At 41.3% G+C, this 15,431-nt stretch overlaps 1 protein-coding gene across 3 annotated transcripts in view; it reads left to right on the top strand.

Annotated features, from left to right (window-relative positions):
* kdm5ba (lysine demethylase 5Ba) overlaps window positions 1–12,462 on the top strand; it is an 80,668-nt gene extending 68,206 nt beyond the window's left edge. For 2 of the 3 annotated variants that reach the window (XM_060909970.1, XM_060909969.1), the window contains 8 exons: window positions 3,816–3,954; window positions 4,064–4,243; window positions 4,388–4,537; window positions 4,749–5,159; window positions 5,254–5,344; window positions 5,436–5,641; window positions 5,762–6,016; window positions 11,712–12,462. In XM_060909970.1, the coding sequence (XP_060765953.1) occupies window positions 3,816–3,954; window positions 4,064–4,243; window positions 4,388–4,537; window positions 4,749–5,159; window positions 5,254–5,344; window positions 5,436–5,641; window positions 5,762–6,016; window positions 11,712–11,831 (1,552 nt within the window). In that variant the 3' untranslated portion in view covers window positions 11,832–12,462. The remainder of the gene's footprint in view (window positions 1–3,815; window positions 3,955–4,063; window positions 4,244–4,387; window positions 4,538–4,748; window positions 5,160–5,253; window positions 5,345–5,435; window positions 5,642–5,761; window positions 6,017–11,711) is intronic. The other variant, XM_060909971.1, reaches the window with a different exon arrangement.
* The last annotated feature ends 2,969 nt before the right edge of the window (window positions 12,463–15,431 follow it).

Here is a 15,431-nt window from a genome sequence, read left to right as displayed (position 1 = left end):
AGTACTATGATACCCAGTTGTACTGATACTGGCAATATTTGCTCAGTCAGAGTAGCCTAAGCTGTCGCATTTGTGAAAATAAAGAAATTTGGAATCTAAATTGTGACATTTGTGTGACCTTTTGTTTTTGTATTTATTTATCCTTGAGTTAATCACTAATTACCTAATGGATTGATTGTTTTATTTCTCTTTTATATATTTCTGAATTTCTTTGGCCATGCTGTCTCTCAAATGCATCAAACTTATTTCCATTGGTTGAGCAATGGTAGATTCGGTAGATCAGTTCTTTATTCCTGTCTCCAGTGCTGGTTGTTTTTAATACATAGTACATTAACAGCAGCAGACAGACAACAGACAGCCAGAAACATGGAGCTGACATGCCTGAAAATGCTTGTTCATGTTAGTTAATCCCTCATGTAGAGGTTCAGGCACAGAAATTGGCCCAGTCTGTCAATAACCCTTTGTAGCTTTGTAGTGAGAAGTGTGAGTGATCAAATAGAATTGACATGTATGCAATCTCACTGGACTCCATCAAGTCTGTATATGTTAAGAGCAGAATTTCACCTACAAACCAAATGAATTGTTCATTGACCCTAAGATGAAATGTGTTGAGCTTGTATTTGGAATTCAAAGTTGCTTTCTGGTAGAATTAACAGGATCAACATATTGTGCCCTTATACCATTGAGCAGTGCAGCTGCATTGCAACCCCCTACCACACACACACATACACTAACTAGGGAGCTCTCTAAGGCTACGTTTACACTAGACCGTATCTGTCTCGTTTTCTTCGCGGATGCACTGTCCGTTTACATTAACCCCCCTGGAAAAGCGGGGAAACGGGAATCCGCCAGCGTCCACGTATTCAATCTAGATCGTATCAGCTCCGGTGCTGTGTAAACATTCAGAATACGCGAATACGCTGTGCTGAGCTCTAGCTGGCGTCTCATTGGACAACGTCACTGTGACATCCACCTTCCTGATTCGCTGGCGTTGGTCATGTGACGCGACTGCTGAAAAACGGCGCGGACTTCCGCCTTGTATCACCTTTCATTAAAGAGTATAAAAGTATGAAAATACTGCAAATACTGATGCAAATACTGCCCATTGTGTAGTTATGATTGTCTTTAGGCTTGCCATCCTTCCACTTGCAAGTAATAAGTGATATGCGCTGGGATCACACACACAGCGGCTCAGTCCCGAATCGTGGCTTGTTCACTTCACTCGCGCACTCTGTGAGCTGCGCAGGGCCGGAGTGCGCACCCTCCAGAGGGCACTCGCTGTTCAGGGTGGAGTGATTTGGAGCGCAGGATGCCTGCGGAGCCGAGCGTATCCGCGTATTGGTGTTGCTGTGTGCACGGCTAACGGTTTTAGTGTAAACGCGAATCATTTTAAGAACGTTAATCTGATGATCCGCTGATTCGACGTAATGTAAACGTAGCCTAACTGTGAATGTAATCCTACTATTCAAATTTTAGGCACATTGTTTGTTTAAATATCTATAAAGTATTTTGGCTGTTTATTCAAACATTTTCTTCTGATGCCCAAGATTACATTACATTATTTATAGAACTACTTGTTTTGAGTTCTCGAGGTTTGGATTAAATCCATTCAGTTGCTGGACTCAGTGCAGTGTATTCACTGCAACCCTGCTACAACAAACTCCTTGGAGGATGTCCGAAAAGTTCATAATACTGAAATGGACCCACTTGTCACACTACTCACTCTTACATAAATTAAATACAGTTGGTCTTGTTTTATGTTTATGCTTAATTCATTTTAATTCAATTTGCATGCATTTTATCTTATTTCATGTTAATTTGTGCACTATAAGCAAATTATTATTAAATTATTATTCACCTACATATTTACAAAGTAAAGGAAATGAGTCATGCTTTTCTGTCACGTAAAGGAGGCGGTTAGATGGCTATAATTTCAGAAAGTGTTTGCAAACAATCAGGCAAATAGATCCAAACATAATTGGCCCTTTTCCACTACCCTTTTTCAGCTCACTTCAGCTCACTTCAGCCTGACACGGCTCGCGTTTCGACTACCAAAAAACAGCACGACTCGGCTCGCTTCAGCCCTGCTTAGCCCCTAAAACTCGCACCGTTTTGGAGTGGGGCTGAAGCGAGCCAAACCGTGCCGAGTGAGGCTGGGGGCATGAGCGGACACTCCCCTGTGCACTGATTGGTGAGGAGGAGTGTCCTCACATGCCCACACACGCCCCGCGAGCACGCTGGGATCTGTAAACACCGCAAACCCGGAAGAAGAATAATTACGAATTACGAGAATTTCTGAAGCCTTATGCGCCTCGCCTCATCTATACGCTCTTGCCAGTATCTGTTGGCGTTGTCGGTGACAACAAGCCACAGCACCAAGACCAGCAACACTAACGACTCCATGTCCTCCATGTTTATTCTTTACTATTCGGGTCGTGAGACTACCGCTTAAAAGCTCACTGATGTCACTGTTTGCGCTGCTTAATGACATCACGTGACGTCCACCCACTTTCGCTAACTCCACCCAATGTGTCCACCCACTTCCAGCCAGCACGGTTCAGCGCGGTTGTAGTCGAAATGCAACTCCAACAGCCCCGCTCAGCTCGACTCAGCTCGACTCAGCACGGCACGGCTCAGCCGCGTTTGTAGTGGAAAAGCGGCAAATGTGAAAGCAGAGTGATGAGACAAGCAAGGGTCATGTGAGGCACAAACAGAATAGCCGAGGCAAGAATGAAAGACACAATCCAAATAAGTCAACACCAGAAGGGACAATACAGAGACATAAGGTATACCGTGTATACTTCAAAGTCTGTGTGTTTTCAGAATACTTATAAGTGCGCTGTGATTGCACAGCAATTAGTCCTCATGAGCTTGTGTGGTGTGCATGTGAGTATCAGTTCGGGGCGAGCCGCTGCGCGCACACGACACAATATTGTAAATAATGCGAATATTGTAAACTTTCAGTTAGTAAAAGTACAATATTGGTGTCGCATCAGTTTTACTTGCCGAAGAAACTTGTAACCCTGGGCTGCTTTAATTTTAGGCACATTCTCCTGATCACAAATTTATCCTTCTTGAGTCACTATTGTAGTTCATTGACTGAATTAAAGGATCACAAACTGATTTCTTCGTCTGTTATGGAAATGACTGAGGCTACCAGTGTACAGTTGTCAGTGTCCACCCACTGAGTCGTGATGGTTTCTAAATCTTCACCATTCAGTTCATTTAAGTGTTGCACTGATGTCAGCAGTCATTTCATCCTTTTTATAGATCCTTTGATCACCATTCTCAATAATTTAGTGAGCAAGATCTAAGCTAGTTAAGCCTTCGTTTTATGGCGTTAACATGTATTGTTAACTGGACTGTGGACTTTATTACTTATTGTTTGTCTCTAGGTGGTGGGGGAGAGGAGCACATGGCTCAGAGTTTTTTTTGTTGTTGTTGTTGTTTGTTTGTTTGTTTTTAAAATTGGACTCCGACTCGTCATTAAAGGCAGGGGACACAAACAGTTCATAGTAAGAGTTCATTATATAGTGGGGTTGCAGTGTATATTAAATAGCTTTGATAAGAGTGGGGTGTGGCTTCCACCACTTATGGACCCTCTGGCTAAGCTTCATGGCTCTGCTTCAGGGGTGCTCCAACCCCGTTTTGAGAACCACCATCATATAACAACCCTGCCCATATCAAGACATAAAGATGTGTCATTTAAAAGGAGTGAAAATGACAAGTGTCATGTGCATTAATAGATGGATACTCCATTCTGTGCCATTTATTAAGTGAAGTGTTTTTTGTTTTCCCTAATTTGTCCTAACTAGACCTCACCAAAATTTAGAAATGCTGGAGGCAGTGCTGCTGGAAGTAAATAGTATCCAGGCTTACCTGCCCAACTGTCTCCAACTGCAAGACTCCATTATCAGGGCTAGGGAGTGGATACAGGAGGCAGAAGCCCTACAGGTTAATGTTACATCAACTGATGCAGCAGTAATGTGTTGTAAAACTTGAAATAATATTTATCTTTTCCTTTTATCCATATTGATTTGTATGTCTTAATATCTCTTTGCAGCTCGGAGGGCATATCCCTGTTTTGTCTTCTTTGAATGATCTGGTCTTAAAAGCTAAAGGCATACCAGTCTTGCTGGAACCTCTGGCACAGCTGGAAAGCCAGGTGTTAGAAGTGCAGGCCTGGAAGGAGAGTGCATCCAAAATGTTTTTATTGAAGTACTCTTCTCTGTCCCTCCTGGAGGTAAGCAAATCATATTGTGTACATTCATCTACCATGTTCTTACATTAATTCTTAACATACAGTTGCCAGTCAATGAACAGAATCTGTGAAAATACTTAGGAGCATGAAAAGTAATGTAAAAGTTAATTACATTGTTTCTTTAAGGTACTGTGCCCCCGGTGTGAGACAGCGTGTCAGAAATCAAAAGCAAAAAGAGTGAGAGATGTTCCTCCAGCTGTTAAAAATGGCATAAAACTAGACTATCTTGCTGATGTGGAAAGAGCTGTCTCTGAAAGCAAAGACACAGCTTTAGCGGTGTGTCCTCTTTTAAAAAAAAAATTCTCTGTGTAACTTGTAAAGATTATATAGTCCCAGATATTGTAATATACCACATGTAGCAACAGTATATAGAAGCAAAATTATTGTAAAGCGTAGCATTTGCATACTTTATTGTGCATACATAGCTTATTGTTTAGTAAGGTCCATCTACTCAGCCTTGTATATTAACTTATCTGTTTTCCAACAGATGGCTACTCTGTGTGGGATGCGTTTGAAGGAGCTGGAGAATCTGAATATTCTAAGGACCGCAAACAATGCAAAGTTTCTGCCCACAGATGACTTGGCTCCTACAGTGTGCCTATGCCATACAGTACCAGCAGGCCCCATGCTCCAGTGTGAACTCTGCCATGATGCTTACCACAGTGGTTGTGTGCCAGGGTACCAAGATACACAGGCAGGGCAGCCTTGGCTGTGCCCACTCTGCAGCCGATCTGAGAAACCTCCTCTGGAGAAGGTTCTGCCCCTGCTTGCCTCTCTCCAGCGTATTCGGGTACGGCTCCCAGAGGGTGATGCGCTACGTTTTATGATTGAGAGGACAGTGCGCTGGCAGCACAGGGTGCAGCAGGTCTCACCTTTTACACAGCACTTTAATAGAAAAGTAAGCTTCATCTAGGTATTTTAATTATGCTGCTTTTATGTTTGCTTTCAGCATTCTTTTGTACTTAAAGTTATACTGCATCTTGTACCTAAAGATAAGATCTTTCTCTGGAAAGCCGCCTTCTCTGTCCCTAGATGGGAGTAACAGGTCCTTCTACATGCACCATTCATGCATTCCTCTCCATGGTGCGCAAATCTTTTTATTCATTTATAGAAATTATTAGCAGATGTGAACTATTCCAGCATATTTGAGAGTTGTGTGTGTACTGTGTTTCAGCTCTTAGTCCTGAACTAGATGAGTTGCTTGTGGAAGGACTCCTTCTACAGGTGACTTTGCCTGAGCTGCAGCATCTCTACCAGGGGTTGCTCAGCAGGTTCTTTCCCTCTCAGCATGCACTACAGAGCAGCAAGCATGACCACCAGTACCACATTGCACAGGACAGTAACCTAACTTACAAAAACCCACCCCAAAGCAAGATCCAGGTTAGACCCCCATGTCTAATTTATGCATCATTTTATTCTTACTGTAAGGGGGAAAACATAAACCATTAAGGAGAAATTTCATATATTCTGATTGTATGGGTTTGTTTGTTTTTTTCCTAGGATTTAGATTTAGAGTTGCACAAAGACACTGAGAAGCTAGAGAAGAACCCCAAGAGGCACTTGGAAAAGGAGACCTCTGATGTGCAGGAAAGAGACACTGTTAAGAAACCCAGGAAAAAGAAGTCTGGCACAAATCAGGAGAGGAGACATGAAAAAAGAACCATCTACTCTGGTTTCAGTTCAGACTCACCCTTTTCTGAGGAGGACTGGTCTGTGTGCTCGGCAAAACTATGTCAGCAGCCAGAGGGAAATGAGGTCAGTTTAAAATGCCTTTTTATGCTGTCATATAGCATGACGACATTACTTTTGGTGTAATTGTGCAGTGGCATTTTTTTCTGCTGCTGTTCTGTTTTGGTTTGAACATTGTTCAAATTTTTAATTCATTTTTGCCTACTAGATTTAATGATTATTGCTTAACACTGTCACTATATAGCTTGCTTGGGACTTTGTTTTACTTCTGATCTGCTTGGACTATTCCCACATGCACTGGTCTAACACTAGCACTCACTGCTTCTCTCTAGTGAACCAACCTAGCATCTGATGAGTAATGCTGCATTTGACTTACCTTGGAAGTGGGAAACTAATAAACTAAAATATAATACTGGGTAGGGCATCACTTTGTTCTTAAAAGAGCCTCAATCTTTTGTGACCTGGATTCCACAAGATGTTGGAAAAAATCCTTTGTGATTCTGGCCCTTGTTGACATGATTGCATCATGCAATTCCTGCAGATTTTTCAAGTGCACTTGCTGCGAATGTCCCATTCTACCACATCCCAAATGTATTCTATGAGAATACATTTGGGAGTTCAGCTGCTATATTGTTCAATAGTATGCATTTTTTGTTGTGCAGTAAAATTTAAATATTTCCCTGAATATTTAATTTGTTCTCAAAAGAGCCTCAATCCTTTTTGACCTGACTGAGAAGGCTACTGAGGAGCATTGTGAGCTCATTGTCATTTCAGGGCTTTCCCCAGGGGAAAAAAAAAAAAAAAAATCAGAGCGGTGCTAATGATGCAGAGCCCAGCCCATAAGGGCTGGCTGCTAGAGGGTTACAGGGGCATGCTCCCCTGTAAAATTTTGAAATTAGAGACTTCAAATGGTGCAATTTGGTGGCATCTAGGGTTGATTTAGACACAATTCAACATTATTACATTTGCTTTTTTTTTTTTTTGCCTTATCAAATATGCAAGGGGCAAAATTTAAAGGGCAAAATTGGGTTTGAAATGAAAACCCTGGAAACAGCCAATTCGGAGAAATATTTAATTTTATTGCATAACAAGAAATGCATAATAATGAACAATATAGCAACTGAAATTGGAACATTAGCAATACAGCTGTTAACTACAGACCTGCAACCCAAGAGGCTAAAGTCTCACACAAAAGCCTGAAGTATAGAGGCTTTGCACCATCATGTGACCCCCATAGCAATGATAACTATGCCGCCATGACAAGGGGTACGCTTATAATGCTTTATTCAGATGAGTTAGTTATTGATCCATATGGGAAGCTGTTTTTGGATGTGCAAATCCTTCTGAACGAAACAAACAGATCAGGGTTGTTTTTTTTAAATTTACCAGAAGTAATTTGTTATTGGGACAAAAATCTAGAGAAATTATTAAATGTAGAAGGGACAAATGGAAAACAAAAACATTCAGTATGACTCTTTGTCAAACGGAGAGGTCAAAAACCCTATGGTACGCTCACTTCATTTACATGAAGGTAAGAATTCCAAAAAAAAAATTAATATTAAAGTATTTACATTCCAGGATCCTTTGGAGCACATCGTGCGTGCGCTTGGGACCCAGTCATTATGGGAAACACCTGATGCTGATCTGAGCGCAATCAGCACATGTTGTAAGGACACGGGATTTTTGAAGTATTATCAGTATCATGGTCACGTTTGTTTCTAGCCATGTTTATGACTCTGCTTTCAGTTTTGTGTGTGTGTGTGGGGGGGGGGGGTGTAAAGATCACGCCTGCTAATAAACACACTTCCTGCACTTTGATCTGTCTACTGCCGCACACCTCATAGAATACTTGCAAGGACTCTGTGAAAAGTGTCCTTTACAAGATGTGCTGATTGCAGCAAAACCTTCCCATACCGATCAATAACTAATTTGTCTGAATGAAGTACTACGAGCATGCCCCCGTCATGGCGGCGTAATTACCATTGCTATGGGGTCACGTGATGGTGCAAAGCTTCTATAGTGCCAGGAACAGAATCAAGGTCAAATCACGCAACAGCGCCATCTAGTGACCATTGCCTAGAGCATGGTTTTATGTATGGTTGCAAATGGCAGTCAGTGCATGCAGTGAAACCCTTTATTTTCACTTCTGGTTTGAGTACCAGGATAGTCTAGACCTCCATATTATAACATCTTCCTATTTCTATAATTATTACTCCCTTTCAGAGGGGAATAGAAGATATTTAAGTGCGGAAAGTACTCTTAATTGTTTGATTTATGGTATTGATTTTTTTTTCTTTTTTGGTGTGCAAGTGACACGCGGCACTCCGCCCCGCTATCTGTGCTTTGGGGAAAGCCCTGCATTTTCATGAAGCCAATTTGAGATGACTTTCACTTTGTTTAATGGTGCATTATCATGCTGGAAGTAGATGTTAGAAGATGGCTATGTTGTGGTCATCAAAGAATGCACATGGTCAGCAGCAATACTGTGATATTGAAGCAATGATTATCAGTGGGCCCAAAGTGTGCCAAGAAAACATTTCCCACACCACTGCCACCAGCCTGGACTATTGACAAAAGGCAGGGAGGGTCTGTAGATTCATGCTCTTGGTGCCAAAGTCTGACCCTACCACCTGTGTGCCTTAGCAGAGACAAAGATTCATCAGACCAGGCTATGATTTTCCACCCTTCAACTGTCCAATTTTGCTGAGCACAATAAGCTTGTGCCCACTGCAGCTTCAGTTTTCTGTTCTTGGCTGACAGACTTGGAAACCGATGTGGGCTTCTGCTATTGTGACCCATCCGCATTAAGTTTTGACATGTTGTACAATCTGGGATGCTTATCTGCTCACCATAATTGTACGGAGTGGTTATCCGAGTTACTATAGCCTTTGGCAGCTGTAAACAGTCTGGCCATTATCTCTTGACCTCTCTCAACAAGGTGTTTTCATCTGCAGAACTGCCACTCTCAGGATGTTTGTCTGCGAAGGTTTTCAGTCATCCAGGTCATCATAAACTGTCGGTGCTAAAGAAGGCAACTGGACTTGCCTGAAATCCTTGAAGACATTTCACCTCTCATTCAAAAGGCTTCTTCAGTTCTGTCTGACTAGTAGGGAGTTTCAGGTATTTATCCTCTAGTGGACCAAAAGTAACCCTAAGGAGAGTCATTGAGATCACATGGGTTGTTGACCCTCTGAGGTGGGGTTTACATTAGACCGTATCAGCGAATCATCAGATTAACGTTTTTAAAAACGATTAGCGTGCACACAGCAACGCCAATACACGATTCGCGTGCACACAGCAACGCCAATACACGGATACGCTAATCACATGACTAATTCGGCACATAAGTTGAAATGTGTCAGTGCGGCTCATCGCTTCCTCCTCAGCATCTGCACTCCAAATCACTTCGCCCTGAACAGCGAGTGCCCCCTGGAGGGTGCGCACTCCGGCCCTGCGCAGCTCACAGAGCGCACGAGTGAAGTGCACGAGCAATGATTCGGGACTGAGCCGCTGTGCGCAAGTCACTTACCACTTGCAAGTGGAAGGATGGCAAGCCTAAAGACAATCATAACTACACAATGGGCAGTATTTGCATCAGTATTTGCAGTATTTTCATACTTTTATACTCTTTTTAATGAAAGGTGATACAAGGCGGAAGTCCGCGCCGTTTTTCAGCAGTCGCGTCACATGACCAACGCCAGCAAATCAGGAAGGTGGATGTCACAGTGATGTTGTCCAATGACGACGCCAGCTAGAGCTCAGCACAGCGTACCCGCGTATTCTCAATGTTTACACAGCACCGGACCAGACATGATCTGGATTGAATACGTGGACCCTGGCGGATTCCCGTTTCCCGGCGTTTCCAGGCATTTTAATGTAAACGGACAGTGCATCCACGAAAAAAACGAGACAGATACGGTCTAATGTAAACTTGGCCTGAGTCATCCTGTAGGTTGTTAGGGCCACTGGAGGCCAGGTGTGAATGGTGTTGGCAGCCTAGAGGGTCGTTAGGGTGATCGGAGGGTCATTGGATCTCTCTGCCATCATGTGAGTCATTGAAGTCAGCTGAGTCTTGGTACAGATGTGTATTCAGTTTTCTGGGAAGTGTGCCAAGGACTGCATTGTAGGTGGCTGGTAAGTGGTGTCTCAGACCACCTCTGTTCAGTGATGGTCAGTCCAGATTGACACAGATGGCTTCTTTTAATATGTATAACTTGCAAACCACTAGTTCTTCTCTGGCTAAAATGCATACATTGCAGTCCTGAAACGAGTGTCCTTTGTTATTGAGATGAAGATAGACTGCAAAGTCCTGGCGTGAGGAACTCGCTCTCCTGTATTGAGCCATGCACTTGTGAAGTGGTTGTTTCATTTCCTCAATGTACAGGTCTGTGCATTCTTCACTGCATTGAATTGCATGCACTTCATAGGTGCCCAGTCCATGAATTTCTCACAAAACGTGTCCAAATCTTTGCAGTTTGAACATTCTTGGCCCATGAATGCAACATAAATCCACCTTCTGTCATGTTGTTGCACCCGCCAGCAACACATCTATGTGGCATGGCAATACATTAGCTCAAAATAGAGGATTGAAGTTAGCTCTGTGTTTTAGTATAGTGAAAATGGCGATGAGCCCGATGGCCTTCCTGCTGTGATGTCACAGATATCAAGGTCATTCACTCAGACTGCTACCTGTATGAATTACTTTAATCGTAAAAATTACTATTAGGTTTATTGTTAACGCTTAAAACTATTCCTATGCCATTCTTGAGGTCTCAAGGCATTTTATAAACAAAAAGTGAGGCCACGGTTCTGCGTATCTCCTTTAAACGCTCAGTGACTTGGTGGTAGATCTAAGAATGAGTGATGTCGTTGAGTCGGGAATGAATCAACTCTTTCACTCAGCTCTTTTAGATTAATTTTAAATTGAAAAAGCAAATGATCTGCATCTCCCTACAACTGGATGAGGGGAAGAACTTTTTTAGTCCAGTTATCACTGCAATTGATTGGGATTCGCTTAACTCAATCATTTTAAAGGTGGAGAAGTTTGACAAGGAAAAGCACTTGAGAAGAATTGACCATTGAATTTGCCACTAAGCGGTCTTGTCTAGATGATAAATGATCCAGATGAATGCTACCATGCACGCATAAGCCTTTCTATTTGTCACCGATTGTGTTTAGACATTAAGCAGGAACAAATTGCACCTGGAATAAGATGTTTGGGAACAAGTTGCATCACCTCATAAAGTGGAGCAAGTTGTGTCCACCGGTAACAAATTGTGTTTAGATGGGCAGTTTGTTCTAGAAAGCAGTTTAAGGGGCCTAGCTGAAATGTTCCAGCATGAAAATGCCCCTGTACACAAAGTCAGGTCCATGAAGACATAGTTTGCCAAGGTTGGAGGAGAAGAATTCAGGTGGTCTGCTAAAAGCAACAACTTTTGGGATGAACTAGAATGCTGAGTGCACCCTAGGCCTCCTCACACATCAATGCTTGACCTTATTAACGCTCTTGTGGCTGAATGAGCAAATCACCACAGCCATGTTCCATCTAGTGGAACACCTTCCCAAAAGAGTGGAGGTATTTATAACAACAAAGGGGGGGGATAAAATCTGGAATGGGATGTTCATAAAGTACATGTGATGGTCAGTTGTGCACAAATTTTTAGCCATGTAGTGTATGATGATCCAAAACATTCATTGTGTTTTATCTCCTGTAGGTTCTCGTGTAATACTGATCCAATGCTTTCCATGTATTTCCTTACAGGTAAACTGGGTTCAGTGTGATGGGAACTGTAATCAGTGGTTCCACCAAATTTGTGTGGGTGTGTCTGCTGAGCAGGCTGAAAATGAAGACTACATCTGCATCAACTGTTTAGTAAAATAATTGGATACCATAAGGACTGAAACTCTTTGGATAAACAAGTTAGATTACTGTGTACTGTATGTACCAGATTTTTCTCCTGGCCCTCAGAAGTCCCAGGCAGTCCTCCTTATGTTGGCACTATAGGACTCAACTAGTACCATTTTGTTTTTCTGGCCTTTTTCATCTTGTCTAGAGGACAGGATGCAAAGATGTACCTCAGGTATTTCTATCCAATAAATATAATGTAGCAAGACATCGATTTTTCCCAAATGTGAAATTGGATTGCTTCTTTCACAATGTTACCTCCTACCATGTTAACTAATCTTTATACTAGGTTCCATGGCTGTTTTTCATCAAATTAATCTAATTGGTCTCAAGAGAAACCTATGAATTTATTTTGGAAAAATGTATTTGGTACATGTCTCATACATATTTATTTATTCCAGCAATAACTAAGCTGGTTACCGGATTTTCTTCAGCTTTATTTGCTTTGATCAGTTTCTCCCATTACTAAAAGTTGTACAGAATCCTGATCTAGGTTGTCGAAGTGATGTAGCAGAAAGTAGTGTGAACTATTCTTTGTGACCTTTGCTGTTTCTTTATAAATAAACAATATTGGATGTTCATTGTGGAATAAAATGGTTTGTTCTCACTGGCAGTTCTGATTTTTGAGCAACTGATTTTTCAAGTGCCTCATTCCTTCTGTTACTCTAGTATGGTTAATATGATTACAAATTAAGTTAGACAAGCCCTTAAACATCCAAAACCATGACATCATAAGCGCAGTTGCAACATCATGTTATATATATATATATATATATATATATATATATATATATATATATATATATATATATAATAACCAACCCCAATTCCAAAAAAGTTGGGACAAAGTACAAATTGTAAATAAAAACGGAATGCAATGATGTGGAAGTTTCAAAATTCCATATTTTATTCAGAATAGAATATAGATGACATATCAAATGTTTAAACTGAGAAAATGCATCATTTAAAGAAAAAAATTAGGTGATTTTAAATTTCATGACAACACATCTCAAAAAAAGTTGAGACAAGGCCATGTTTACCACTGTGAGACATCCCCTTTTCTCTTTACAACAGTCTGTAAACGTCTGGGGACTGAGGAGACAAGTTGCTCAAGTTTAGGGATAGGAATGTTAACCCATTCTTGTCTAATAGGACTCTAGTTGCTCAACTGTCTTAGGTCTTTTTTTTTTGTCATATCTTCCATTTTATGATGCGGCAAATGTTTTGTATGGGTGAAAGATCTGGACTGCAGGCTGGCCAGTGCAGTACCCGGACCCTTCTTCTACGCAGCCATGATGCTGTAATTGATGCAGTATGTGGTTTGGCATTGTCATGTTGGAAAATGCAAGGTCTTCCCTGAAAGAGACGTTGTCTGGATGGGAGCATATGTTGCTCTAGAACCTGGATATACCTTTCAGCATTGATGGTGTCTTTCCAGATGTGTAAGCTGCCCATGTCTCACACACTAATGCAACTCCATACCATCAGAGATGCAGGCTTCTGAACTGAGCGCTGATAACAACTTGGGTCGTCCTTCTCCTCTTTAGTCCAAACGACACTGCATCCCTGATTTCCATAAAGAACTTCAAATTTTGATTCGTCTGACCACAGAACAGTTTAAATGAGCCTTGGCCCAGAGAAGACATCTGCGCTTCTGGATCATGTTTAGATACAGCTGCTTCTTTGAACTATAGAGTTTCAGCTGGCAACGGTGGATGGCACGGTGAATTGTGTTCACAGATAATGTTCTCTGGAAATATTCCTGAGCCCATTTTGTGATTTCCAATACAGAAGCATGCCTGTATGTGATGTAGTGCCATCTAAGGGCCCGAAGATCACGGGCACCCAGTATGGTTTTCCAGTCTTGACCCTTACGCACAGAGATTCTTCCAGATTCTCTGAATCTTTTGATGATATTATGCACTCTAGATATGTTATGTTCAAACTCTTTGCAATTTTACACTGTCAAACTCCTTTCTGATATTGCGCCACTATTTGTCGGCGCAGAATTAGGGGGATTGGTGATCCTCTTCCCATCTTCACTTCTGAGAGCTGCTGCCAGTCCAAGATGCTCTTTTTATACCCAGTCATGTTAATGACCTATTGCCAATTGACCTAACGAGTTGCAATTTGGTCCTCCAGCTGTTCCTTTTTTATACCTTTAACTTTTCCAGCCTCTTATTGCCCCTCTCCCAACTTTTTTGAGATGCGTTGCTGTCATGAAATTTCAAATGAGCCAATATTTGGCATGAAATTTCAAAATGTCTCACTTTCGACATTTAATATGTTGTCTATGCTCTATTGTGAATACAATCAGTTTTTGAGATTTGTAAATTATTGCATTCTGTTTTTATTTACAGTTTGTACTTTGTCCCAACTTTTTTGGAATCGGGGTTGTGTATATATTTAATGTAAGCAATAGCAAAATAAACACAAATGGGCAAAACAAATCCATCTAGTGGTCGAAGAGAGGTACAGCAATGTGAGAAAAGTCCCAAATCCTGACCGGTACAGTCAAGTCAAGAGACAACATGTATGGGTTAATAAGACTATGTTCAGACTGCACCCTGAAACGACCCATATCTGATTTTTTTGCCCATATGTGACCTGTATCCAATTTGTTATTGACAATCTGAACGACACAGATCCGATTTTTTCACATGCGACCCAGGCCGATGCATATCCGATATTTTCACATGCGACTGCAGTCTGACCGGACAGGTCGCATTCATGCGACCTACACGTCATCAACAAGAGACAAACGTCACTATTCTGCGTTGGCTAATCCCGCCTCTTTGGTGGAAAACAACAACATTTGTACAGTTTTCAGAATTTAAATAGACTTTTATAGAATTGATCAAGCTAATGGTGGATTTGGTAGGGACCTGGATGTTGATCTGTTAGCCTGATTAAATAAAACAGTTTCTATAACTGATTTATAACTTAAACCATCCTGTATTACAAGATTATAAGATTGTTCTGGAAATTTCCAGTAATTTGACACCTTCGGTCTCATTAGTCTGCTGCCCACATTAATCAGATAATTGTGTGAGTTCCGCCGCTGCCACAAAAACCACATCGCCAGGTCTCGCCTCATCTCCATAGCAAACTGCACTGGTGTTTATGCACCTTGAGCCAGCGCTGAGAGAAGTTGCAGAATTCAGCTGGCTATAAACAATCTAAATAAATATTTATAAAAATGTAGAAAAAGTTTATTAATATGACGAAATAAATATGTGCAAATTATTAAGCCTGAATTAAGAGTTTGGTAATACAGCGGCCGTATCCCAAATGACTGCCTACTGAAGCTCGAGTGCACTATATAGAGTTTAAAAATCCATTACTTCCTAGTAACATGTAGTGCACTTATATAGAAATTAGAGAGACATTTAGGAGTCAACCCTCGTTACCAGGCTACACGTTTTCATTTCAGAAACAAAAACACACACGAGACCTCACACTTTAACACTAACCAGATAATTAAACAAACAAACAAAAAAAAGAAATCATTAAACTTGAGTGCGCTTTTTTTTTGTTTACGTATTACGTAGATGTGCTTATTATGTGTCAATTTGC

The sequence above is a fragment of the Neoarius graeffei genome, chromosome 26, assembly GCF_027579695.1.
Source record: "Neoarius graeffei isolate fNeoGra1 chromosome 26, fNeoGra1.pri, whole genome shotgun sequence".
Classification (NCBI taxonomy): Eukaryota; Metazoa; Chordata; class Actinopteri; order Siluriformes; family Ariidae; genus Neoarius; species Neoarius graeffei.
The sequence above is the reverse complement of the archived record's forward strand: the minus strand, read 5'-3'. Positions and strand labels throughout refer to the sequence as shown.